At 53.3% G+C, this 26,676-nt stretch overlaps 1 protein-coding gene across 6 annotated transcripts in view; it reads right to left on the reverse strand.

Annotated features, from left to right (window-relative positions):
• Positions 1-26,676, reverse strand: part of TNS3 (tensin 3) — a 238,611-nt gene that overhangs the window by 109,711 nt on the left and 102,224 nt on the right. For all 6 annotated transcript variants that reach the window (XM_057549822.1, XM_057549823.1, XM_057549821.1 and 3 more), the window contains 9 exons: positions 24,638-24,690; positions 22,695-22,866; positions 20,844-20,894; positions 18,796-18,918; positions 15,217-15,281; positions 12,464-12,547; positions 4,205-4,317; positions 4,049-4,109; positions 3,128-3,203 (listed from right to left, as the gene is read on the reverse strand). In XM_057549822.1, the coding sequence (XP_057405805.1) occupies positions 3,128-3,203; positions 4,049-4,109; positions 4,205-4,317; positions 12,464-12,547; positions 15,217-15,281; positions 18,796-18,918; positions 20,844-20,894; positions 22,695-22,844 (723 nt within the window). In that variant the 5' untranslated portion in view covers positions 22,845-22,866; positions 24,638-24,690. The remainder of the gene's footprint in view (positions 1-3,127; positions 3,204-4,048; positions 4,110-4,204; positions 4,318-12,463; positions 12,548-15,216; positions 15,282-18,795; positions 18,919-20,843; positions 20,895-22,694; positions 22,867-24,637; positions 24,691-26,676) is intronic.

Below are 26,676 nucleotides of genomic sequence, written 5' to 3' on the forward strand. Positions count from 1 at the left end.
AGAGCCACGGGGCAAATGCACGCGCCTTTCACGTGGCCGTGGGTGCCCAGAGGCACCATCTTTCATCTGCAGACCGTGCAGGCAACGGCGTCCCGAACTCCCGGGCTGGTGCCTTCCTGCGGCAGCAGGGCCGGCTTCGACAAGCTCGCCGCGCGCCGGGGGATGGGGCCCGGCGCCCGCAGCGGCTCCGGCTCGCGGACACCGCGGAGCCCAAGCGTGTCTGCCAGCGCCTCCTCCACCCACCCGGTCCCCTCCCCCGCCCCGCTTCCCAGTCCCCCAGCGCCAAACGCAACCACCCACCCCGGTCCCCTCAGAACGACCCCACCCGCCTGCTCAGACCACATCCCAGCTGAAGCTGGGTGCACGTGACGCTTACGCAGGCACCCTGCTCGCAGGCGGTGGGCTGGCTGCGGGGCCGACGTGGGCCTAGGACAGCAGTGGGGCGCGGGAGGCGGTCGCCCGGGGGGACGGGAGGTGGTGGCCACGCCCAGGCCAAGCCACAGTGGGCCCTCGGTCACACCGCGTGGCCCTCAGCCCCCGCCGGCTGCCCCAGCTCATCTCATCCCCACGAAGCCCGCATACGGTCCTCATGCGGCAGAAGGGGGCTCTAGCGTGGGCAAGACCCATCTGAGGCCACCCAATCCCGTTAAGCCGTAGACCGGGTGGGAGCCCAGGCGTGGGACCCAAGGCCTGTCCGGCTGCGCGGTGTCCCTGTTGGGCCTGCGGTTCCCAATCTGCTGTCGCGCGTAGGTAGCTGCGGGGCTTCCTTCCTTCCGCTCGAGACCAAGGGCTTTGTCCCCCGCATTCTCACCACTCCTCTAAGTCACAGTCCTATGAGGGTTACTCTCAAGGGGTGATTCAGGGCATTTCAGGACACAGAAAAGAGCTTTGCTGACACCACGTTTCCCAAAAGAAAACGGCAAAATCCAAGCCCTGCACGATCTGGCTTCAACCTCCCAGGACAACCAATTCCCACAAGGGCATCCTCAAGGCCTGGGGACTGCTGCACCCCCCGCCCAGGGCCTCGCGCCCAACCCTGAGGGCGCTTCCACCTGAACCTCCCGGCCTGCGGCCTCAGCCATCAGGACCCACCCTGCGGCACTCTCTGCATCCCCCTGCTGTGAGACGCCCACTTCCCCCGCCACGCTCCTTCAGGACAAAGATGTCCCTCCGTCCCTCCCTTCCTTCCTGTGCTGGGGCCCAACTCAGACGTTCAGAAAGCTCAAGACATTCAAAACGGGACCTCTGGGCAAATAAACTGATAGTACAAAAGGAAGGAGGAAGGGAAGAGACAGTGGGAGGGAGGCAAGGAGGAAGAGGGAAGGATGGAGGAAGGAGTAGGGAGGGGGCGCAGGGAGACGGGGCAGATGCGGTGACTCACCACCGCCGGCCTCTGGACTGGCAACTTCCTGCTGCCTCGGGAAGACCCTGCGGCCACCAGCCCACAGTCAGGTGCTCTTTCTTGGAGGGGGAGCCCCTCCCTGGGGTCATCACAAAGGGACTCGGCCAACTACTCATCACGGACCCCAGGGAGCACCCAGCCTGGCAATGCCCACTCCAAGCCCTCTCCCAGGCCAGGGGCAATGCCCAGCTGGGCGCACGTCCCAACAGCACCTCCGCCCTCTCTCAGCCGCTCTGGGTCTCTTGGCCTCCCTTTTCAAGCTGGAATACTAGACCCAGAGGACAGAGCTGGTGAGCAGACAAAAGCCACAGCCAGGTAAAAGCCCTGGTTGGTGCCCGGCACACAGCAGGCGCCCAATAAGTGCTCAGCCCTTTGCCCAACAACCCCGGGAGGTCCAAGGAGACTCGGCCAGGGCTGCACGCTGGGTAGAGAAGCACAAGAGCAGGGGCACCCCTCCCCTGCCCCGTCCCTCCCCTCCCTCCTAACCACAGAGATGAGGCCACGAGCTGCTGTGCAGAGCCAGGAAGGAGAACCCAGCCCCAAGTCCTCCTTCCTCGGGGCAGTGCCGCGCCGTGGCTGAGAAAACAGGCTCGTGGAAACCTAGCAACCACCCTGCACCTCGGCCTTCCCACCTATGAAATGGGATACCGGCTCTTCCATCTCAAGGTCACGGGGAGGGTGGAACACCATGATTGTAAAGTGCTCAACGTGGTGACTTGGAAACAGAGCCGTTTTGCTCTTGGTCTGCTTTTTATTCCCCCTCATGCGCCTTCTGGGCCTGCAGACCCCTCTCTGGACACAGACCCCTGAGGCCTGGAAGTGGAAGGGTCGCCCCCTGGGGAGCCCGCAAAGGGGGCATCAGCTGTGAATGTGCCCAGGATCTTTACCTTTGTGAACCTCACTGACTTGAGCTTCCTGAGAATGCAGGATGGGGCAAGGTGGGAGTTCGCCAACCACGAAGAGAGGGTGGAAAACCCAAAATATTAGGAAAAGTTAACGAGACTCCTCAAAAACTCTGGATGAGCCACTTAAAATAAATAAACAGCCAACTTGTGAACCATCTTATCTTCTTGTCACGGAGTGTCCTCCTGGGCCTCAAATAGATTACAGGAGAGCTATTCTATGCCTGCGGGAAGCCCACACGTGCCTTAAAGGTTTTCCTTATTTCAGACAAATTTCTCTTATTTTAGATGCATGCATTTTTTTATATTCAAGATAGATAAAAGGCAAAGGTGGAACAGGGCAGGGTGCTGCTTCTGCCCCAAGCAGCAGCAGCCCAAGAATCAAAACTACCTGGAGAAATCACTGTTTCAGTCATAAACCAAGCTGCAATACACTAGCTGTATCTCCCACCCAGGTCACTAACGATAAATACACATTTTATGTCCATGCCTACCCCTGGAAGGCCTAGGTCACGTTAAGACTGCACATTGTGGTCAGGTAACTGGAGCCCTGGGAAGCACAGTGGCTGAGTTACGACTTTAATTTCAAGGGTGCACACAGCAAGCGGCTCTACCAATTTGTTCTGTTCCTTTTATTAAAATAGGTTTACTCAGAAAATTAACCAACTGCCTTAAGGTAAAGGCTGCTTTCCATTCTTCCCGCAGGTTTTCTCGGGGCAGGGGTAGGGTGGGAGGTGGGTTTCATGTTCTTGCTTTAAGATGAACTTGTTTTTACCTTTCCAGGTGTGATTACTGGGAGCAGGGGCAAGGCCACGACACTCACCATGATGTCCCCTTTCAGAAGCTGGGCTGGCTCTATGGCGATATAGATCCTGCTTTGGTTCTCTGGGCCGACATTGCTTTGGAATAAATGAGAAGGTACATCATTAGGCGATGTCATGATTTAATGGAAAGAATACATTCTGAGAAAAGCAACCCCACAACTGAAATTCGACAAAATATCCTGCTTGGCCCAGGAATCCAATTCCTCAGACTCTCTCCTATGAAAATGAGTCCAAAGAACGTATGAAAAAGCAACAGGGCCAGGCAGGGTCCTGATAGCAACGTCACAGCCAGCGCCCGCCGGCCCACCGCAGGCCCGTGCACGGTGCAGCACGCAGCGTAGGGTACTGGCGTGCTGGTACCAGCAGCCTCTGTGGTAAGCAGAGGGTGAGGCTGCCCAAAGCGTCACCGGTGCCCGGGTCCAACGGGAGTCCGGACACGCGATAACAGTTCATTCTGAGTGACGACACGATGCTAAGAACATTTTTTACCTTTATTCATTTTCCATTGATGTGCATAAAACGCTTCTCCAAACAAAAAAAGCAAAGCAAATAAGTCTAGAATTAGTACATAGTCTGGAAATGTCTGCCTGACCTTTGTCTAAACTGCAAAGGGGAGAGAAAGGGAGACCACCGTGGCCCTGTCCCAAGACCCCGATGTGTTTACTTCCACACGGCGTGCGGGGCCCTCTCCTTCCCCCAGGTCCCAGCGTCCACGTCCCTTCACAGAGCCAACTGTGTGACCGCAGCGAGACACCTGCTGGGCAGGATGACGGGGGCAGTGCACCCACGGCTCCCCTTCTGTCCCCTGCCCTTGGCTCACCTGGCTTCCCCCCCTCACCCCTCCACAGGGAGAGGCAGCTGGGAGCAGGCCCCCTCCCCCCGGGCCCTCCGGAGACCCCCACGAAAGCAGCCACACTTACTAGATCCCCGACGTGTACATAGGCTGCATGGCTTGGTAGAGCTTGAGAAAGGGCCGGCACGCTGAAAGACACGCAGAATCGGCTATCAACACGCGGAACTGAGGGCCAGCGCCAGGCGGCACGTCTCGAGACCCTCAGCCCGTGGGAGACACTCACCTCCGCCAGAGTCGAAGTTGGGGGTCCCGTGCAGGATGACGAAGTGCAGGAACAGGGGCGAGGCGTTCATCTTCACCGTTCCCGACAGGAGCCCGCTGAGGAAGTGCACGTACCTGCGAAGGGCGGGCAGCTCAGGGCTCCTGCACACACAGCTCCCGAGCCCAGGTGGGGCCGGAGGGAAACGAGGAAGCCCGCCTGCTCTTCCAGGGGCTCTGGGAGAGAACCCATCCTAACCGCTCGCAGCGAGGAGGGTGTACGCACCCCAGGCCTTGTCCCAGGCCCTGCAGGGCACGGCCGAGCCCACAGCCCGCCGGGCACCTCTGGGCCTTCCACGCTGACGTGGCCAGTGGCCTGGAAGCACAACCAAGGGTGCTTCCTGAGCGCGAGCCCTCACACGCGGCGCCTCTTGCTCTGCACCCCGAGTGCAGGTGGCATCGCCTCTGCCCATGGAACCCACAGCCAGGCAGGGCTAGGCCACGGGGCTGTCACGGTCTCCCCGCGGAGACCGGGAACGCAAGAGACCTGCCGTCCCATGAGCACGCTCTCTATACCAAACCACACCTCTGAAGGCATGAAGGCCACTCGGCTTCACTCTCGTCCTACCCCCCCCCACCTCCTGCTCATACTAGGAAGCCTAGTGGGAGGCTGGAGTCCACACCCGCAGCCCACAGGGAGCCTTCGGATGCCACATCTCACTGTGAGAGCCGCCCCTGCCATAAAGGGCACGAGCCCCCCTGAGCTGCACTGCCCTCCCGTCTTCTGGCTTCCCTTGCGCCCTCCCTCCTCAAGGCCCATCTCAGCGGCAGAGTGTACGTCTGCCGTGTGCCGGGAGACCTGCCTTCTCTCCGAATACCACACACAGCCCTGCGTGGGTGCTTGGCGGCCTAGAGAGAAGATTCTACGCTGGAAGCGTTGCCTCACTGGTTCCTCCCGGGGCACCAGGTGGCAGCTGCGACCCCGAGCGGGCACAGACCTGCCAAGCTCCCAGATGCTGTCTGGCCTCGGCCGCTCCCGCCACCCGGAGTGTGAGACTCCGGAGCAGAGCCAAACCCTACGACCTCCGACATCTCCGTGCATCGCTAATGACCACACAGAGCCACGCAGGCGCGGGAGGGAAGCGTTCCCTGAATCACCAGGCTGTGCGGCGGGCACAGGGTCCTCCATACCCTCCAGCCAGCCCGCCGCAGCCCACTCCCCTAGGAGGACCAGGGACCGCCCCCTCCTCCCTAGGACTGAACGCTAGTCAGGCTTAGCCCACTTAGGTTAAAAAAATTCTGGTTTTCTCTCTCTGGCTTATTTCACTCAGCATAATGTCCCCAAGGTCCATCCATGCTGTCAGAAATGGCAGAATTTCATTATATTTTATGGCTGAGTAATACTCCACTGTGTGTGTGTGTGTACACACACACACACGCACACACGTATTTTCTTTATCCATTCATCCACTGAGGGACACTTGAGTTGTTTCCATATCTTGGCTATTGTGAATAAGGCTACAATAAACATAGGAGTACAGATATCTCTTCAAGAGCCTGTTATCATTTCCTTCGGATATATACCCAGAAGTGGAATTGCTGGTTCTTGTGGTAGTTCTATTTTTAATGTTTTAAGGAACCTCCGTACTGTTTTCCCTAGTTGCTGCACCAATTTACATTCTCACCAAGAGTGCACAAAGGCTCTCTTTTCTCCATGTTCTCGTAACCACTTGTTTTTTCTTGTCTTTTTGATGACTGTCATTCTAACAGGTGTAAGGTGATATCTCCTTGTGGTATGATATCACTCATAATATACGGAATCTAAAAAAGCCAAACATACAGAAACAGAGAGTAAAATGGTGGTTACCAGGGGCTGGGGGCTTTGGGGACAGGACAGAATTTTTAAAGGCTACAAATTTGCAATAAGTAGTAAATATGCCCTAGAGATACAATGCACAGTGTAGTATTGTATTATAATTATCAAACTTGCTAAGAGATAGAACTTAATTATTCCAACCACTAAGAAGAAATGATTATTATTGTAACGTGACAGACGTGCTAAGTACGGTTACAATGGCCATCGTATTACAATACGTGAATGTAACAAATTAACCCTGTAAGCCTTAAATTTACACAATGTCATTTGTCAAATACACCTAAATATTTTAAAATGTCTAATTTACACCAGCCATTCAGATGCAGTCCATTATCTCAAGCAGCTGAATTTGCATACAAAGGAAACTGAACAAGAGAAAATTTCCAGTAAATTTTAAAACCCAAGTTTTAAAAACTCTGCTTGAAATCTATCCTTTTAGAAAAGAATGTTAGAAAAGAACATTCACTTCAGCTTAGGGGCCCCTCCCGGTGTTTCCAATTTCCTGGTGGCAAAACGCTCTTCCCTTTCAGAAGAGGACAAAACCTCACCCGAGTCACAGAGGCCAGATGCAAGCCCTGAGGGCCTGGGAGGCCACGTGGCCGGGCCGCGGCTGCAGGAGCCTGGCCACCAGGTGGCGCCACGTGCCTTCCCATTTGATCTTCTATCTCGACAGCAGCCGCGCAGACACGGGAATATTCAGGTGACCCGTCCAGCTACTTTCTATCACCTAAGTGCCCGCGCTGCAGACTTCTGGGTCCTCCGGCCATCCCCCACCCCCCGCCCCGGGTCATGAGCACAGGAAAAGGGATCACGGACGCTGAGTTGGGGCCATGAGTCGCCACCTGCTCTGGACAGCAGTCTCCCCTCCTCCAGCGCTGGTCACCAGACAACCCGCTTCCTCGGCCTTGTCTGGGGCCCGGCTGGCGTGTTTACCCTGTGGGCACCTGGCCACTCGCTCCGTCTACACTGACCTCTCTGGGCAAGGTGACCCTTCACTCTCCGGACATCCAAGGGACCCTCGAGCACACAGACCAGGCATCACAGAGGGGGGTGAGGGTCAGTTCCCATTTTACATTTTTGATGCAAACGTGGAGGGTCCTCCCCTTGCACTGACACAGCCTGGCGGGCACCGTTGCCCAGCAGCCAAAGGGAGTACGAGAAGGCGCTTCTTTCAGGTGGAGTGTCAGCGTGACCACAGAAGAATGCTGATTCCCTGCAAGCTCCCAAAGAAGGAGCCAGAAGACAAGGGCCAGCCCTCACACGGGGTTAGGGACAGAAGGGAGGGAGTGACCAGTCCTCTGCCTGGGACCGGGACACGGACGCCTGCCCTCCTGACCAGTCCATCGTGTAACCAGTGCAAAAAAGCCCTTCTCATCTGCCCTTTAGAGAAATCTGCTTTATGTGGAGTCACATTTTAGGTAAATCAAAGACGTAAAACGTTATTATAAAATGCAACTTACTTCTTCCTTCACATGCTTCCTTAAGAAGGAAAAAATGTAAAATTGTTTTAGATTTCACGGTATTTTCTATTAATGAAGTGCTACTTGCCAGCAATTATACTGCCTAACTTTGTGGAGCTAAAGTCATTTTGGGTGCTTGTTCATAGGATGCAATACAAGTGTAATTTCTGAGTCCAAGTTCTGGATTTTGTGATACTGCAAAAGTTTACCATAAGGCTTGTTAGCGGCATGACTGAGATCAGAACAGCCTTTAAAGAAGACCTCACGCCAACCCCATCACCCCGCCATCCACCTCCTAAGAGAGGGACAGGTGACAAGGGTCATATATGTACTTACTTTTGTAAAGCATATGGACAGAGTGGAGACAGCACCCTTGTCCCTTCCTTCCAGCTGTGATGAGTACAGTTCTGTGGCTGACGGTGGACGTAAATGAGCTGGACGTAAGCCTGGGGGCTCCTCACCTGTGACCCCAGCCCACCACCAAGAACCCAGGCAGGTCAGCATGGCCACCGGGGACAGCACAGGCCCCTTGCTCATCTCCAGGGCTTTCTTCCAGGGCCTGCAGGCAACTACCGGCAAATCCGAAACTCCAGACCGCACAGCTGAGCAGCCGTCGGCCCTGGCTCCCCCAGTGACTGTGGCCTCAGCCCAGGGGGCACTCCTGGCCCCCTGGGGGCTCATGGCAGCGGGTGAGGGGACACTCAATGCCATAAATTAAGCCTATCTCCTCTCTATGCACCACCAATGAGTGCGTGTGATGGGGGAGGAGTAAAGGAAACCTTTGTGCGGGAAAACAAATTTTTCATGAATTTTTCATTGGCACGGCCTCATCCTGCTGTTCCCAGAACCCTTTCACACCCTTATCGGTCCCTCTGACAAGCAGGCTCAGAAGCTCTGCTGTAGGCCACCTGAGCGTGACCTGGAAAAGAGAACGTTGTTCTTAAGTCCCAAAGACATCACATGCAAAACGCCCGATAACAACAACAAAGTTCACTGCGAATATAAGCGGTAATTGCTGCTGCAGTCAGCAGTGGAGCTAGCCAACACCTGCACCGCGGGAGAGAGAGGACAGGTAAACAGGGCACGTGTCGCAGGAAACTACCTGGAGAGCCGCCATCACTCCCAAAGAAAAAAAATTCAGGCCACGGCTGAAAATAAGAGGCAATAAAAGCAAAGGCAAGGATTTCACAATTCGTTCCTCCAGAAAATTGTGGAAAGGATGGATTTCAACTCTATGTGATATTCACCCACAGCCCTGAAGGCAGGTGTGTATGAATGAAAGGACAGGGCGTCAGATGGCCTCTCAAAGCCCATCCCCGCGTCTTACCCAAAACAGAAAGTCCTCCCTGGTCAGCGCAGCTCCCACAGCCACACAAGTCAGACAGCTCACCTGTCTCCCAGCTGCGCTCTTCTTTCTTTTCAGGGAAATAACTCCCTGGGGGAGAGGTTTTCCCCACTTCGTCTCAGCTAGCAAGTACGATTAAGAAACCAAGCTTGCAGCTGGCAGGGCACTAACAGAAGGGCACACATTTCCTTCAAGTTCCAAAGCAGCTTGAAATTTGCAGTTGTTCATTGCATTATTTATAACCTCTTTCCAAAGCAGAAACTTACATGTGGAGTTTCCCTAAGTCGTCCCAAATATGTGAATTGTAGTTGACATAAGCTTAAATATCCCTGAAAACAAGTGTGAAATGATACTTTTGTAAGCAGAAGGAGTCACTGTGTCGGCTCATCTCTCCCTAAGGCTTCCTGGTGTCACCTCCATACACTCAGCATGGCTACAGCTGCAGGGGAAGCACGGAAGGCGGGGAGACGTGGGCAGGGCCCCACCAGCTCTGGCCTGTGCGCCAGACCCAGGCTTGCTGGTTACCTAACGTTCCCCGGCACTTCCCCGCCCTGGCCGGGCTGGAAGGATAACACACCTCAGACCTCTTCCAGGCGACCCCCCGAGGGATGGTCCCGCTCCTCGAGCCCGCCCTGCAAGCCGGGGCAGGAGGACATGCGGAGTGGCCAAGGCACGAGGCACAGCGAGCCTGCTGGCCTCAGCGGCCACACTCCCTAAAACACACATCCTCGGAGAAAGGATCTGCACATCTGCTTCTCTTGGCAGCTTTCTTGCTTCGAGTTCAAGGTTCTTTCAGACACTCAAGGCATCGTGTCAAAAACTACAGAAATATCAAAACCCAAATAATGCTGTAATGTTGGGGAACTTTCCAGCTATTAGAAACACCCAGGAATCCAATCCTGGTGTCTGCATGCCCAGACTTTTGGCCTCCCCTTCCCTCTACCTCATGGGACACAGGAATGACCCCCGCCCAGGACCTCCCCGGGCTCCTTTCTTCCTCACACCCTCAGGAGAGGTTTGCTGTCCCAAAGAAAAAGCCGGTTACCTGTCGTTTTCCCCACTAACCTCAAAGTGATGGGACCCGCTTGTCCCAACTCCTTCACGGAAGGAAAGGAAAAGCGGAGAAGGAAAGGAGGTCAGAATTTCATCATTTAACTCATCACTTCCATGATGCTGACGATAACTAATGCTGTAGGAGGATTTTCTTCAATTACTTATCAAAGTGAAAGGGCCTCCAAGTTAACGGGAGCCTCTCTGACACAGCAGGTCCATCAGCCCTGCAGGAGGTTACCCCGGGGCCTCCACAAGCTGCCCCTGGGGTTTGCTCAAGGCGACACGTGCAGGGAGAGAGAAGGGCTCTTGCCCGAGGAATTCTGCTGGAAGCAAGCAACCCCCAATGGGCCATTGCTGGCCAGGCTGCTGCAGGCCAATGGCTCGGTGGCTTTTAGGAGTGAGGCACAAAGTGACAGAGAATTTGCCGCCTGTCAAATGGACCCCCTGCATCTCGAGCTCTTAAACCCAGTATTAATTAAATGGAGGGCGGAGGAAGCTTACTGCTGAGGCTCTAAACTTCTTGGACCATAAACCCAAGCTCTCACCACAAGACGGATTTTAAAATGGTTTCTTGAGTTCAGTCCTAAAACAGCCTGCAACGCTCCCCCTGTGGGCGTTTGGGACCACGGCGATGGGTCCCATCACCACTGAGCCTCTCCCCACAAATGCGGTCATCACACATCCTCCGGGTCTCAAATAGTCCTCCAGAGGGACTTATCCATTCACTCAGTTGTTCACCCGCTTCATTACGAGGCGGCGAGCATCTTCCGATGCAGGCGCTGGGCGGGCTGGCATTCCCCTAATCTGTGGGTGCAGGGAGATTAGCCTCAGAATGCAAAATTTAACCCATGCCACCCTCATAAAATGTAAATACTACAGCTTCTGTCGTTCAATGATGCAGGAGAACCATGGGCACGTTAAAGTGAGATGTTTCCCTTTTTCCACACTCCTTCAATGGTATTAAAAAGCTGCAGTAGGTAGTAAGAAGAAAATGAGGCAAATATCCTTCCCCGGTGCGTGCTGAGTTTGGGGGTGGGTTACCCCCTGTTTACCCTCACGTCTCACACCGGGGCTCACATGAATGTAACCATTCTGGAAACTGCTCAACCAAGAAATGACACTTAATGGTTCGAAATAGATCAAAGGGCTGTTTAACTGGAATACTAATAAAATGCTGGTTTTTCCCAGGCAGCTCACATGCCCTGTGGGACCCTTGCTCAGAGCAGGGCACGGCCAGGCTCTGACCCGCGGGTCCTACATCCACCAGACACTCTGGTCTGAACACAAACAGACCCAGACATGGGAAACACCTGGGACAAAGCAGGAGGTGCCTCTGGTGGTCCCTGAAACCCCTTTCCCAAGTGGAAATACTGAGACTCGGCTCTTGACCAAAATATACCTGTGACCCTGCCTCCTGGAACCTTTGGCCCACCCAAGACCGCTGGGCCAGCCCCCTGGCACTGGGGGAAAAGATGCAAGGCACAGGAAAACCATCTCGGCAATTGCCCGGACAATCCTTGTGCAAATGCCCTGACATTTGCTTTAAAATAAAAATGCAGTGTTCTTGGCTCCCTGCCCCCATCTGAAGAAGAAGTGGGTCTGGAAGGCACGTGGCTGCTGGCTCTTCTCAGGCCACGCACCTGACCCTCCTCTGGTCCTTCTCCACCTGGGCCTGGTGACAGCGTGGACTCGCCTGGGAGCAGGCAGCAAGAGGAAGTCTGCTCCCCAGGGTCCCTCTGCAGCATCTGCCAGGGGCCACGCCGAGCAGGGGAGAAGGGGAGGTGGGCCAGGAGAGGCCGAGGAGAGAGAAGACTCCCGGGCCTATGAAGCTGGCCAACAACAAACCTGTGTGTGTCGACAGCTTTATCGGACATAAGCTGCTTTCACTCGCTTCCTCCTGCCCACAGACCCTCTGTTAGAGTGGCCGTGACAGAGACCACGTGACCTGCAAAGCCCGGAACATCCGCCGTCCAGAGACAGTGCACAGACCCCGGACCAGGAGACAGAAACCAGTCCCAATACAGTAATGGCACTAACAGCAGCAGAGAGCTCGGAAGACCTGATGGCGGAGCGTGTGGGGGAGGGAGCCCTGCGTCCACGCCGGGGCCAGCCAGGGGCCCCCCGGCACCCACACGCAGGGTGGCTCATCCTTCACCACTGGACACCGACAATCCCTGCCCTCCTAATCTTGGCTGGTCGGGGGGGTGCGTCTTCCGTCCCTACATTTTTTTTTTTTTTTAAATTGGAGTACAGCTGCTTTACAATGTTGTGTTGGTTTCTGCTGTACAACGACGTGAATCGGCTACATGTATACATATATCCTCTCCCTCTTGGAACTCCCCCCCCACCAATCCCACCCATCCAGGTCACCACAGAGCACCCAGCTGAGCTCCCTGCGCTATACAGCGGGTTCCCACTAGCTCTCTGTTTTACACATGGTCGTGTATTTATGTCAGTCCCAATCTCCCAATTCATCCCATCCCCACACACACGCTTTTAAATGTAAAATCTCATTCACTTTTTCACTCTGGCTCTGGGACAGATACATACCGTTTCTGGGACGGCTGCATTAAAGCTGAGAGTTTATCATCATAAAATTTCTTCATTGCAAATCTGTCGAGGGCTTGGTCAGCACTGGGGAAGCAGAGAGAGAGAGAGGACACACGCTTTAACTCCAGGGCCACCGCAGGGGGCCGGGTTGGGGGGAGTGACGTGAGACAGGCCCCGAGGCTGTTCTGAGTGGCTGACACCCACTAAGAGCTCCATTTTGCTACAGCCCCTCCCCGGAGAATATCCACTTTAGCGTCTCTTCTAGGGCCTCACCTCCCCCAGGAAGACGTTCCGGGCCAAGTGGAAGCCAGGCTTGCAGGGTCTGGAGTCCCCCCTGAAACAGCAGCACCCGACCCTAGGATGTGGCACTTTCTGTGCAGCATGTACGGCAGGTGGGAGAGTCACCTGCCTGCCGTGTCTCACCTGTGGGCACAGGCCCGCTGTCCTCACTATCTAAATAACCATCTAAAATAATAACGTTGTCTAAGTAAGGGGCTGGGCTGGCAGGGGTGCGCAAAAGCAAGGGTCACTTAAGCACTGAATATTTAACATACAGAGCACAGAAGTTTTTCAGAGTAAAAAGTATAGTTACATATTCACCTATACATTTTTTTTTTTGATGTGGACCATTTTTTTTTAAGTCTTTATTGAATTTGTTACAATATTGCTTCTGTTTTTTGTTCTGGTTCTTTGGCTGTGAGGCATGTGGGATCTTAGCTCCCTGACCAGGGATCAAACCCACACCCCCCTGCATTGGATGGCGAAGCCTTAACCACTGGACCGCCAGGGAAGTCCCTCACCTATACATTTAAAAGTATTCCTTTTTCTGGAATTCACTTGTTTTATTAAATGCTGATAATGCATTTTGGTCAAGGTTTATGTTCAGCATTAATATTGTTATCAGTATTCATAATATTAGCACCAACTCCATGTTTATGAAGTGTCTGCTTTGATCTGGACACAGTTTGTGACAAAGGCCTTAAAAACGTCTGCTCCCTATGATTACTTCTGAGAACAGTATCTAAGGGGAAAATAGCAGAAATGATCGAAGATGTATTGAGGAGAATTTGTTATCACGGCATGCTTTAGCGTGCAAGATCATTAGACGGAAGCAACTGAAATTCTAAAGAAAAACTGCAAACAACCTGGATAGGCAGAATTGGTAAATGCTAAAATACATAATATTCTATTCATCGAGTGGCGAACTACTGCAGCCACTAAAATGATGTCAGGGGAGGCGTTTAGGAAAGAGTGTTAATTTAAGAAAGCAGGTTACAAAAGTCCAGGTGATGTCACTTCATTTTAGTGAGGAGCATTTAATACTGTTACTCCTACTAGTACCAGCAGCATTAACAGCAGCTAATACCAGCACCGATGCTGTTCCAACTGTCTTACACGAAACGACACATTGATTGTCACAAAACCCTGTGAGGCACAGCCATCATCCCCACTTCCCAGGTGAGGACCTTGAGGCTTAGAGCCTTTCATGTGACTTGCCTGACACGTGCAGCTGAGACACACTTCGATTATTCAGAAAAAGTGGTACGTTTAGAGAGAGTGTCATTGATAAGCCTTAAGTGAATAAAGCTTAGCCTCCATGCTTTCCAAAGATGCCGGGGCTGCCCATGGCGCATGGAACTCTGGTTCCAGACAGAGCTGCGCTGTTGTGAGCAGGTGAAATCTGCTCTCTGACCAAATGTCTTTGGCTTAGCAGAGGGACGTGACGTGACCAGGAATCTCAATTTGTCTGGCACACACACAAGTACTTATGATCACCAAGAAAGGATCTAATTTTTGCTCTGGGGTTGGGTTTCCTGCCTGGCAGGCAATGGGCTCCCCAATTTGTTTCCAGAGAAAACATTTGGAAAGTCAAATTTCACTCCTTAACGCTAGAAAGGAAAGGGTTTATCGGCTAATATGAATAGGCTTATATTTCCTCAGAATGGAGTAGTTCATGCTTCACAAAGTGGCCATTGAACAGAGAGAGCCAACGCAGATGCAAAACCCATAAAGAATGATATTTCTGAACTGGGTCTCAGCGTGAGTGGAGACGTGTGTTCGGAAAGGGCATCTGGGTCCACCAGCACGGCCAGCGCCAGGAGGGCTGGCACGCGGCCTCTGCCTCACTCACTGGTCTCGCGGTGCCTGTCGTCCCCAGTGGACGGGACCGGCCTCCTGCTGGCGGCACCCACTTGCCCACGGCAGCACCTCCTGAGAACCGGGCCAGACCAGGCTTCCCGCTCACGGGCCATGAGATCATGAGCAAGCTGCCTAAGTCCACCAAGCCTCAGTTTCCTCATCTGTGAAGTGGGAGCAATGCCTGCTCACTCCTAGATTACCTGGGAGGATTGAGCAAGAAAAAGGAAACACGCAAAGTGCTTCCCAGAGGCCCACTGCATACAAACGTGGCAGCCACGCATGCAAGCCGTGGCGGCCGTGTACAGAATTTGACGCATCCAGTGAGACAGCACAGCTCTTCTTCACTAACGGTAATGTTTGCCCCTATCGTTCTTGTCAGAGACTGACAGTGCACTCACTTTATCTTGGACGCCTCCATGAAGTCTTCAGTGTGAATCACTGCACACCTCCGAAAGCATCTTTCTCACAAGTGTAAACCCTTAGCTGCAGCTGAGTTTCTAGGCTCCAGGGACACGAGCCTCGGCCTCCAGGTCAACTCCCAGGCTGACCGCCTCCCGCCCACCCAGCCTCCGAGCATCCCGATGCCCGCGGCAGTGAGGACGCTTCCCTCCTACCTGGCCGAGACGTTGGTGAAGTGCATGTAAGATGATATGACCACACCGATGCGTCCCTTTCCGCCCTGCAGGAGACAAGAGAGGTCATTAGAACAGGAAAGCACTCGTTCATTCACAGGATGGCAAAGAGGCTGCCTCGGAGGGGAAGCCAGCGCTACCCTCCTCTGGTCCCTGTTCTGGGGGACGGCAGCACCCAACTCGGCAGAGAACACACATATGGGGTGCTGATGGCAGGAGCAGGTGCTAGCCGGGACATCTGAGGACACCCCCGAGGGCAGGTCTGCACAGAGGCGGCCAGTCAGTTCCTCATTTCCCAGTGAGGCTGGAAAAAACTGTGTTGGGTGGAAGCAATTAGTGTGACTTAATCACCCAGGTGAGAGAGACCCGAACGCCCCACTCACAGGCTGAGAGGGCTTTGAGGGCTGCACACAGAGCCCAAAGAAGTCCCGAGTAGCAGGACAGCAGACCCCAGGGTGCTGCCAGCGTCACCTACCCAGCCCTGCCCTGTCACACACAGGGGACCCCCGTCCGAGGCAGCGTCATGGAAAATGCATCACTCAATCCGTAACCACAGACATGCACAGCCCGGACAAGGCAGCCCCGCAGGACCTCGGACCAACAGTGCCAACGGGAGAAGGTGTCTGGAAGCACCGCAGCTCCGTGACAGGTCACCTCAACCAGAACCGTGGACTGCCACCTTCTGAAACACACTGCCATGACCCAGAACGGTGACCGGCAAACCACAACCCACCACCCACTTCTGCCCACCACCTGTGTCCCTATGAGTTAAGAGCCGTCTTAACATTTTTAAACAGTTGAAGAAAAATCAAAAGAATAATATTCCAATGACACATGAAAATCATATGGAGTTCAAATGTCAGTGTTCATAAATAAAGTTTGATTGGGACCCAGCACGCCTGTTTGTTTAGGGGCAGCAGGGGCTATTTCCACATGGCAGTGGCAGGTGGAAGTAGACTGTGGTGCCCCAAAGCCTTGAAAGTCCTGTCTGGGTCTTTCAAGAAGAGCCAGCAACCCCTGATCTAGAATCCCATGAGCCACCATGGCTGTGTCAACAACGTGCAGATCGTACGTCTGTTCCTGAAAGGGAACGATGGAGGAAATTCAGGTCCAAATCTGGTGTGTGACTGTCACCCAGGAGCATTCTCCTCTCTGTCTCATGAACATCAAGGGCGCGCCTTACAGAAACTCAGTGCAGACACACCATCAGTCCTTCACTGCTGAACCCTGGCACCCGCAGTTGTAACTGCGCAGCTACTAGTATGGTTCTTGTATAAATTCACCTGCAGGGAACAACAGCCCCGTCAAGTCAGGCACGCGGGGCGGCTTCACTGGCCCCATCTCCAGCGCTGGAAGTCTTCAAGCACAAACAACATTCTTTAGGACTTGAACAGCTTTTGTCTGTTCTTAACAAAAATCAGAATCGCTGACTACACGAGTCCCAGCGAGTATCCCCCACCAACAGCTCAAGACTAAACCGTGTGGACGTGGGTGAAACTGTCCAGAAGAACCACAGGCTATTTCTACTCAAAACTAGTGTGAGGGGGGACTTGGGGACAAACACCACCCTTTGTACCCAGCAGGGAGACAGGGGTGTGACAGTCTGGCCTTAGTCTGCCCTCCCCAGGCCAAGACGGTATTCCTGGCACTCCTGGCAGGAAGAACACATTCTGCAGGGCTGGCAGGTTTTGGGGAAAGTCAGCAATCTCACCCCCGCCGCAACGATGATGAACTTCCCTTAATGTCAACATCTGTAAGTTCAAGTCACAAGAGGGCTTGTCTCTCATGGCATGTTTTCTAGCTCATCTCGGAAAGGGTTCATAGGCCACCAGAATTAGGGCAAGAGATAAGCAAACTGTTCCCCAAAAGTTTCAACATGTTCCAGTTTAATCCCACTAACAAGACTTTTCCCAAGAGGCAAGCGTAGTTTAGAAGAGGGACACGTTTTAGAGAACTCTGTGAGCTAAGTTCATCACTTGTGGCCCGGATGTGGTGAATAATATTATAATTTGTTTCCTTAAAAAAGTGAACAACTGAAATGGAATGCGTGGTGAAGGGGGCTGCGTCTCAAGGTCCAGGGACCAGAATCCTCTGGAAACACAGCTGGCAGCAGGTCGGGGTGCACCGGGCGGGCATTTCTCCCCAGGGTCAGGCACTGCAGCTGCTCCGGGTGGGTTAGGGACCCCTGCTTCACAGGCCTGTGAAGGGATCTCAGGCAACAGTGGCCCATCAGTATTACCCTCACTGTGTCAAAATCATCAAGCCAAGCCCAATGAAAAATACAGACTTTGTTTTAATGGAGAAGAATTTTTTTTTTTTAAGTCTCTTTCTTTAAGTTTTCACCAAAACACAAATGTGGAGAGAAGCTCCTTAATACAACACAATCCTTGAATAAAAGCTCTGGTTAACTTAATTTACTAAGAGAACTAAAGGGACTCCCTGGCTGTCTGAGGGAGAATGTAATCGAGTTAGATGTGAGAATAAGGAATAAAAGCAGAGAGCAGCAAACGCATTGTGTGCACCCAGTGGCTTTTCCTCCGGGCCAAGTGACCCTCAAATGCCCCAAGTGTGGGAGCTTTGAACGTGGTCAGCCACTGTCTACCCTCCTTATTCTACAGGCAGATCTCCGTGCCCTTGCAGGAGACTCACACAGAAAGTCTGATCATTCGAAGGGAAGGTTCTTTTACACTAAGGTCCCTAACGCAAAGGGTTTTTGTGCAGCTTTTGAGTGTGAAAAATCTGAAGGAAGAAACACTTTAAGGTGGAAATGTCTATTTTTTCGAGATGTCCTGATGGTCATAAGAATTTGGTGTAAAATATACAGAGCAGGGAGCAGCCCCCTTCTTCTGGGACAGAGACCCAGCCACTGCACTCCCCGCCCCCCCTTCTCAAAGCATTCCTCCCACACGCCGCGTGAGCTCAAGGTGTCTGGGAAAACGGATCAGATCTGAGGAATCCAGGGTAGCGCAGGAAGAGGCTACGAACAATCCAAGGCAGTTGAGAAACTGGAGAAGTAAGAGGAGATGTAGGTTCCGGAAGATGGGAGGGCGGTAGGAGGAGGGAGGGGTGCAAAGCAGGTCAGGGCGGCCAGGACGGTGCGCTGCTGTGCTCACAGCCAGCCCCGGTCACCCTGCAGGGGTAGACACGTCACGTCCCCTTCGGGCTGACCTGCTTGGAAAGGACCATACGACTGCTGCAGCAGCGTCCTGCCCGCAAGGTCAAGCCAATCGGCTAGCGTAACTCAGGCGGCACAGAGCCCAATGCCGTGCATCTTAATAGCCCCCTTCACTCTTTAAAAAGCGCTTCCCATGAAAAACAAAAATGCTTGAAAATGAAAGGATTCGCTCCCAGGGGTCCCTAACCTTAGCTTCACTATGGGCAGCTATGCATTCAGGGACTTCTATCCTATACATTCTAAAGCCACACTCTGGGAGGCCGGATGACTCTTTCCACCCCCACCCCCCACTTTAAATAAGTATGAAAACCTAACCACAAAACCCTAAAGAAGCTGGAAGTTAGAGTGAAAAGGTGGGCCCCCTGGGCCCCCGAGCGGGTGCTCACCCTGCAGTGAATGACGACCACGTGCTGGGGGTCGCTGTTCAGCCAGGCCTCCTGCGCCTTGCAGATGGTACACACCTTATCCAGGGGGGGCGCGTGCAGCTCTGGCCAGCCCACGTCCAGAATCTGCGGGGAGAGAGAGGAGGTTTCCTGGTGTCCATCTCCAGAAGCCCTATGAAGCCATCTCATGACGGTTTTTTTTATTTACCAAAATATTTCATTTTAGAGTAAAGAACAACGCTGCATGCTCCTTTTCTAAAACTTAGTGGGAATTATGGCTCCTTTACTGGAAAGAAAAATATGAAGGATTATGTTTTCCCCACGAGACATCTACTCCCGGGTCTTATCTGCTTTTCTGCAGCTGGAATGACAATTCTAGAAAGGGCTTTCGGGGGCCGCTAATGGTGCGTGGCTCATGGGGAAGAGGCCCAGGCCTGGCAAGATCTGAAACAGGAGTTCTTGGCAGGGGCTGCCAAAATTCCTCCCTTCAGACTAAAATCGCAGTTTGGGAAAACGCTGAGAGCCATTCCTCCACACAAAGGGCAGATAACTTCTCAGAGGGAGATGCCTATCACACGTGACACTCCCCAAAGGAGAGGAATGTGCCCAGGAGGGAGGAAGGCCTTCAAACCTCGGTTACAATTCAGGAACAAAGAAAGTCATCATCACGAGATAAGGAACCTGGCAGGTCTGTGGGCAAAACACAGCAGCTCTGAGCCACCTGACACATTCCCAGCTCTAAACCTGAGGGCCACACAGTGATGTTATTTTTGCTTTCCATTTACTTTTTTAAGACGGGAGGGGAAGGCAGAGCTCCGTCTTATTATAAAAGCAATAGAAATTGTGCAAAATGATGGGAAAATTCAGAAAACTGCTGGAAGCAGGGAAAGGCACACACGCCCTCCACCACTCAGAGCAAAAGCCCATTCTGGTGAATCCCTTACACTCTTTTTCTATGTACATTTAGCATATACATAAATTCTATATTCTGCCCTTGTTAACTAGCATTAAAAACAGGCAATTCACCATGTTACTATTTTTTTTTATCCTAATGGCTGCAAAATATTCCAACATATGGAATACAGTATGCATATATATAACATATATACCATAACTTATGCTTATGCAATCTTAAAAATTTCCCCCTAAATCTTTGCTGTTAAAAAGAATAATGGGGGCTTCCCTGGTGGCGCAGTGGTTAAGAATCTGCCTGCCAATGCAGGGGACATGGGTTCGAGCCCTGGTCCGGGAAGCTCCCACATGCCGCGGAGCAACTTAAGCCTGTGCGCCACAACTAATGAGCCTGCGCTCTAGAGCCCGCGAGCCACAACTACTGAAGCCCGCGTGCCACAACTACTGAAGCCTGCACGCCTAGAGCCCTTGCTCTGCAACAAGAGAAGCCACTGCAATGAGAAGCCTGCGCACCGCAACGAAGAGTAGCCCCCACTCGCTGCAACTAGAGAAAGCCAGCGCACAGCAACGAAGACCCAACGCAGCCAAAAAAAAAAAAAAAAAAGAATAATGGATGGAGAGGGAGTGCATGAATGTACAGAGGTGGCAGGAGGGAGATCTTTGAGGTGAAAATGTTCTGGATTTGATCGCAGTGGTGGTAACACAAATCTACATATCTGAGATGGCACAGAACCACACCACACACACACACACACACACACACACACACACCACACACACACTCACAGCTGCTGCACGTATACCCAGTGCAAGTTGCATGCAATCTGTGGACGGTACCAATGTCAACTTCCTGGCATTAATATTTTACTATAAGTTATGCAAGACAGTACCACTGGGGAAGACTGGGGCAGGGGTATGTGGGATCTCCCTGTATTATTTTTGCATTTTCCTGTGAAGTTACAACTATTTCAAACTAAAAAGTGTTAATAAAAAAAAATAAGCCGTGGATATGAACAGTTCCTAGTACCCCTCATTAAGTCATATTCCACAAAGACTTGCTACAAACCCTTTTTGCACGAGCAGGACAAGCATCAGGGACATTTAACAAAACTCAGAATATAAAGGGTTAAGATCCATACCTTTGGGTTAAGCTTTGTCAGGTCATATCTCTTTTCCGAAAGGTTTAACACCTACAGAGGGGAAATAAGAAGCTATTAGACTAATCATCGTCCTCAGAGATCAAAGAGGATACAACTGCATTCTCACACGCTATTTGCCGTCTAGATATAGAGGATTATAAAAGATTGAAATGTACAGATATGTAATTGTCATAGAATGAAAAGCAAACAAAATAAACAAATAATGACAGCATACAGATCCTACGGGGCTGGACTTGGCCCGGGAAAGCATGGGTTTCCTCAGAGGAAGGAGGTGCGGGAAGGAGGGCACCTGGTCCTCAGGGAGCCCAGGCCCTGACACTGCGAGCCAGCCCAGAGACCCGTGCTGCGCTCACGGAGAAGCAGAGCTGCCTGTGGAACCTGACCGCACCTCGAGGAAAGGAGCAAATAAGGACAGCATTGGAGAAGAAGGGACTCCCCATCCTTCCCTCTCCGAAGATGGACACTGTGGAGAGCTGAGAGGAGGGGTGCTGCCGGGGTGAGGGCCCATGGTCCCTCTACCCCAGAACAAGCTGTCTCCTGCACCTGTGGACCGTGGGCCCCGTGAGGACCTTCTTCAGAGGGCCGGCGCCTGTGGCCTGACAAGACAGCTGTGGGCAGGGAGGTGTTCTGTCCCCACAAGCACCTGTCGGGGCACACAATTCAGACGTACACGGGGGAGGAGAGGCGCTCACCCCGGGTTCTGAACTCAGGAGCCATGGAAGACACACAGATTGTTCAGAAAGGTCCCTTTCCCCAAACAGGGTGAGCACCCGCAGCCTCGCCGTTTTGCAAGGGGGACTCTGGCCGGCGTGGAGGGAAGGACGGCCCCAGGCCCTCGCGGGCTCTCAGTGAACAGCGAGCGGGGCGGGAAGGAGGAGGCGTGGAGGGGACCCCCCCCTCCTGGGCCAGGTGTCAGGACGGGGAGACCATTCCTGCAGGGCAGGCGGCTCTGGGAGCGAGGACGGGCTGGGCTGATCTCAGGGGCTGGACCCCGCCCTCCCTGCCTGTCACCAGGCCATGCTGGGGACAGGCGGGCGGGCATCAGCGGGAAAGGCCGCTGGGCCGGGCCGGGGCTGCTGGAAGCCACCCGGAGGTCACCTCCCTCTGCTCTGCTTCCAGGGCCACCCGCCCAGCCCTTTTCGTCATCCAGGAGACTGATAAGGATGACAATAGCTACCTTGCCGTTTTGGGTAAAGATGACCTGCCTCATGCAGATAAAGAGGCCGTACAGGTGTGGGTCTGGAGAGGAGCGAGAAGCTGTCATTTAACCCAGAGAGTGGAAGACAGAGCCCCAGGGCCACCCTGCAGGACCGGCACTGGCACGGAGGGAACACGGAAGAGCAAGGGGGCAAGGAGGCCGTCCAGGAAGACGCTGGTCTTCTGCGTTTTTCCTCAACTGGGGGCTCCATCCGACAGCCTCACGTGTGTTTGAAATGGGGCCGGGACAGACGCCGGCTTCTGGATGCCCACCCTCCGTCCCCTGATTCACTCCAGCAGGAGGGAAGGAACGGGGCTTTTGAGACCGGGGATGCCAACCCCAGCAGCTGGGGCAGAAGCCGGCGGCCCTCGGGGCGCACGTGGGGAGCCCAGACGCCCCAGACCCCCGCGGGCCGTGCGGACCAGGCCATGCGGCCTCCGTGCGGCGAGTCCCCCTCCCCGGGACCTCTCCCCGTCAACCAGGACCCCAAGGGCGCTGAGCTGCGGAGGGACCGGCCTGCCCTCCCGCCCGCAAGCTCCTCGGTCCCCGCACGTGGGCGCAAACCCAGCGTCCCCCAACGTCCCCACCCTCGGTGTCCCCTCACCGTCCTCAGGCTCGGCGTCCCCGCTCACCAAGTAGTTGTCCCCATGCTTGGACCGCAGCATGCGCGTCACCTCCTGCAGGCTGTGCAGGTACGACTCCTCGGAGCAGCCCGCAGGGAAGGACACGGCGATGATGCGCTCGGTGATGTAGGTGAGGTCCAGCTCGCGGCCGTCCTCCATGGCGGGGCTCAGCCCTGCAGGCCTGGGAGACACGCGGGAGGCGGTCAGGAGAGGGGCGAAGTGCCAGGACAACGGAAGTCGAGAGACATCCGCTCACTGTTCCCACCTGGACCTGATCACAGGCATCTGGGAATTTACTGTGCCCCATCCCAGGAGGGCACAGACCTCAACTTCCTTAATGCTCATGACTGGGGCACAACAAGCTACGAGCAGGGGATACACGGAGGAAGAGAGGCCCGTGGCAGCGCAGCAGGCCTGATGGAAAGCCTGCAGAGGGAGGGCCTCAGTGGGCGGGCGTCGGTTCAGAGAGCCTGGACCTTGGAGGGAGGAGCCTTCCTCGCTCTGGGTATCAGGTCAGGAGTAGGCAGCAGGGGAGAAGCCCATTAGACGGGGATGGCAGAGCAGAGGCCAAGACTGGGAGACACCTGCAAGTGACTCGTCACGTCTGCATGCAGCATCCTGGGGCAGGTGTGGAGGGCCCGCGGGCCCAGGCAGGAGGCTGGCCTGCCCTGCAGGGGGGATGAGCTGGGACGGAATCTCAGCAGCTGGGAGGCAAGCGCTAGCATCTCTGGGAAGGGCTGTGCGCAGGCTCTGCTGAGACCGCGCGTGGGTTAACCCAGGGCGTGCGGACAAGGGCAGGCATCAGGTATGGGAGGATGGGGCCTGAAGGAGGGTAACAACGCCAAGCAATGAAGCCAGCAGAGGGGAGGGCTGCTGGTGTGGGGAGAGCCCGGAGCCCGGTGAGCCCAGGATAATGCTTCCTGCACGTGGCATCTGGGCTCTGCTTCCCGAATCACTAGGACGGTGCTCTGGGGACCACGGGCCCCAGAGCCCCTCCCAGGAGAGGGCCCTAGGACTGCGGGTAGTGTCAGGGATGGAAGGTAAAACATCCAGCGGAGAGGTGCCGGGGTCAACCCCAAGACAGTGACGGCCCACGGTGAAACTACAGAAGGGTGCAGGATAGTCACAGGACAGCGGATTTAGTCCATCAAATTCCCCACCACCAGCTTTAGGGGTTTGTAGTTGCTGTTTGTTTACTACTCTCGTTACATGTGTTTCTCGCCTAATTCTGAAAACATTTTAAAAATACACCAAATGGTTTTAACGAACTTCCAGGCACCCAATCATCCAACTTCAAAACTGACACAGAGCCAACCTTTTTCCATCCATACTCCCTGCTACCTCCTCCATCACTTTGATTGCACTGAAGAAATCCCAGATATTATGTCATTTCACTTATAAATATTTTTGCATTTTTTTCTAAAAGACAAAGATATTTTTAGAAATATCTACAATATCATTATCACGCCTAAAAGAAACAATATCTTCAAATACCCAGTATCATAAATGTATTTTTTTAATTGGTTTATTCGAATTCAAACAATCACCAAGATTTTTCTTCTCTACCTGATGCATCAGACATGAATGTAAAAGAGTTCTGTTTACTTTAAAAAAATCAAATCACATTTTTTGACACTGGTATTAAAAAATAAAGAGCTCATTCCCTGTGATACAGTCAATTCTGGAACTCCCCCCAATGTTACGTTTCACAATCAAATCACAGCTACACAATTATTTATTGAATGTTTCCACAACCAGCGTTTCTAATGCTGGGAGATTACATCCAGAAAGAGACATAAACATGATATTTATCACCTCTGAGCATTTATTTTTAAAAGTGAAAACGACATTAAGATTACTACAGAATAAAATAACACCGTGCCCAGCCTTCCTCTGTGAGAGCTGACCCAAGGCCAGAGGCACACGAAGGAGTTTCGGTGATGAACACTCACCTGGATGGTTTGTCACAGCACAGGGAAGCAGGTGGTGAGGATGCCCCCGGAGTCTGCAAATGACAAAACAAGGGTCATTCTCAAGTCACCTGACCTGCCAGCCCGCACATCGCAAACCTCACCGAGAAGGAAGGATGGGAGCCCCGATCCTCTGTTTAATCATAAATGGTAAGTCAGACCCTGGAACTACTGGCTCATCTTATCACCCGGGAGGGTCGACATTTTATCAGGTCATCTCGGCCCTAAGACTCCAGATCCCAAGCGACACGATTCCATTAACCAACAGCAGGACGGCTTCCCACGTGGGACAGCACAACAATCCCCCGTCAGGGCAAGGTAAGCGGTCCCAGCACATGTAAACGCTTGTCCTGCGTGTCCTGGTATACAGGAGGCGCTCAGTCAACATCGGCCATTATTACTATCGTTATTGTTAGTATTGATATTTACTTGAAAGAACCAGTTAATGACTTTGAGAGAATTCTCAATTTTTTCCACTCTTTTTTTTAAAAAGCTTATCCAACAGGGAAAAAAAAAAACTCAGGTTATAATTACAGTTTACATAACCCTTCCCTGTGTCTGTGTGTGTGTGTGTTGTAAGGGTTATGTTATACTCTAAGGCTATATACACACTCTTTCAGGAGATGCATCCAGCAACTTTGTGAGAAGGAATTATCCCCACATTTCAGAAGCGGGGAAACCGAGGCTCCGAGAGGCGTGAGGTCTTGTCGAAGATGGCACGGGGGGAGGAGAGCCCAGACGTCCCCGTCTCATCTCCCCGAATGCCCTCCTCTCGGGAGGCTCCTTCCTCTACTGCCTTCTGTGAGCTCCTCCCTGCCCGCTGCATCTAATATATTTTTTAAGTATTGGTGAAATGTAAACTGATTCAGCATTTTAGAAAACAGCTTGTCCATAAATATAAAAAGCCCTTAAAAGGTCTGCAGCATGTGACTTAGCAATGTGAGGAATGACGTTGAGGAAATTACTGGAAAAGCCCGTGAGTCTCTATGGACAGGGGCGTTCGCTGCGCTGTGATGTGTGTAACAGCAAAAAACAGACAACAGCCTCAGAGGTCAACCACGCGCCTCAGTTACATTAGATAAACCACGCTACCCTGCGGACGGTGACGCGTGTGTGGGCCTGGAGAGAGGCCGTGACCTATGACGGCAGCAGCGTTGACGACCACAGACGGCCACATGGCCGCTCCCCGGTGCAGAGTACATGATTCACACACAGACCCACTCCCCCCTGTACACGCACACCTGGAAATGTGTGGCCAGAGTGCAGGCGGACGGGGCAGAAGTTTGCTTCTGGAATGTCCCGTTACATTTTTTCTTCTATGTGCATTTTTTTTTTCCTTTTCTGCTTAGAACATAGCTGACTTCTGTAACTGGAGAGAGAAAGTGTAATGCCTCCAGGGTCAGCTCAGATGAATTTCCAGCTCCTGGTGCGGCATTCAGGCCTCACGGCCACAGTCACAGAACTCAGACGCCCTCCTGGAAGGCAAACAGTGAGGAAGCCGCCAAGGGTGGACGCTAAGCATCTTGGAACGGGAACATTCCCGGCCCACCAGGGTCACCGCACCGCGGCTGCAGGGGCCTGAGAGCGACCCCGCCCTCACGATGGCAAGGTCACAGGACCTGACCACAGGGCCATCCAGCCTGTCCTTCCTCCCAAGGACCTCACCTCCCTTAGGACTCGACTACCAGCCTCGGCAGAGCCTCAGAATCCCGACCAGCCGGTGTGAAGCTGGTGTTAAGCTAACCAGGTGACTGCACTCATCCCCGTGTCTGGGAACCACCGTCCCCGGCGGGAGACACACAGCGCCGTGTACCGTTCCTTCAACTCATGCAACGTTTTCCATTTTGTTGTCTCCTGTGAGTGTGTGTAAGGAAGGCACACAACCTATCTGCCATATGAGACACGTACATAATTTATAAATAAGTGAACATAATGTACTGCATCCTATTATGCTCCATTACAATTAAACATAAGTAGGTCTCAGCCCTGGGGGTCAGTACTCAAAGCTGACTGGAGACCAC

This window comes from Balaenoptera acutorostrata, chromosome 7 (assembly GCF_949987535.1).
Source record: "Balaenoptera acutorostrata chromosome 7, mBalAcu1.1, whole genome shotgun sequence".
Lineage (NCBI taxonomy): Eukaryota > Metazoa > Chordata > Mammalia > Artiodactyla > Balaenopteridae > Balaenoptera > Balaenoptera acutorostrata.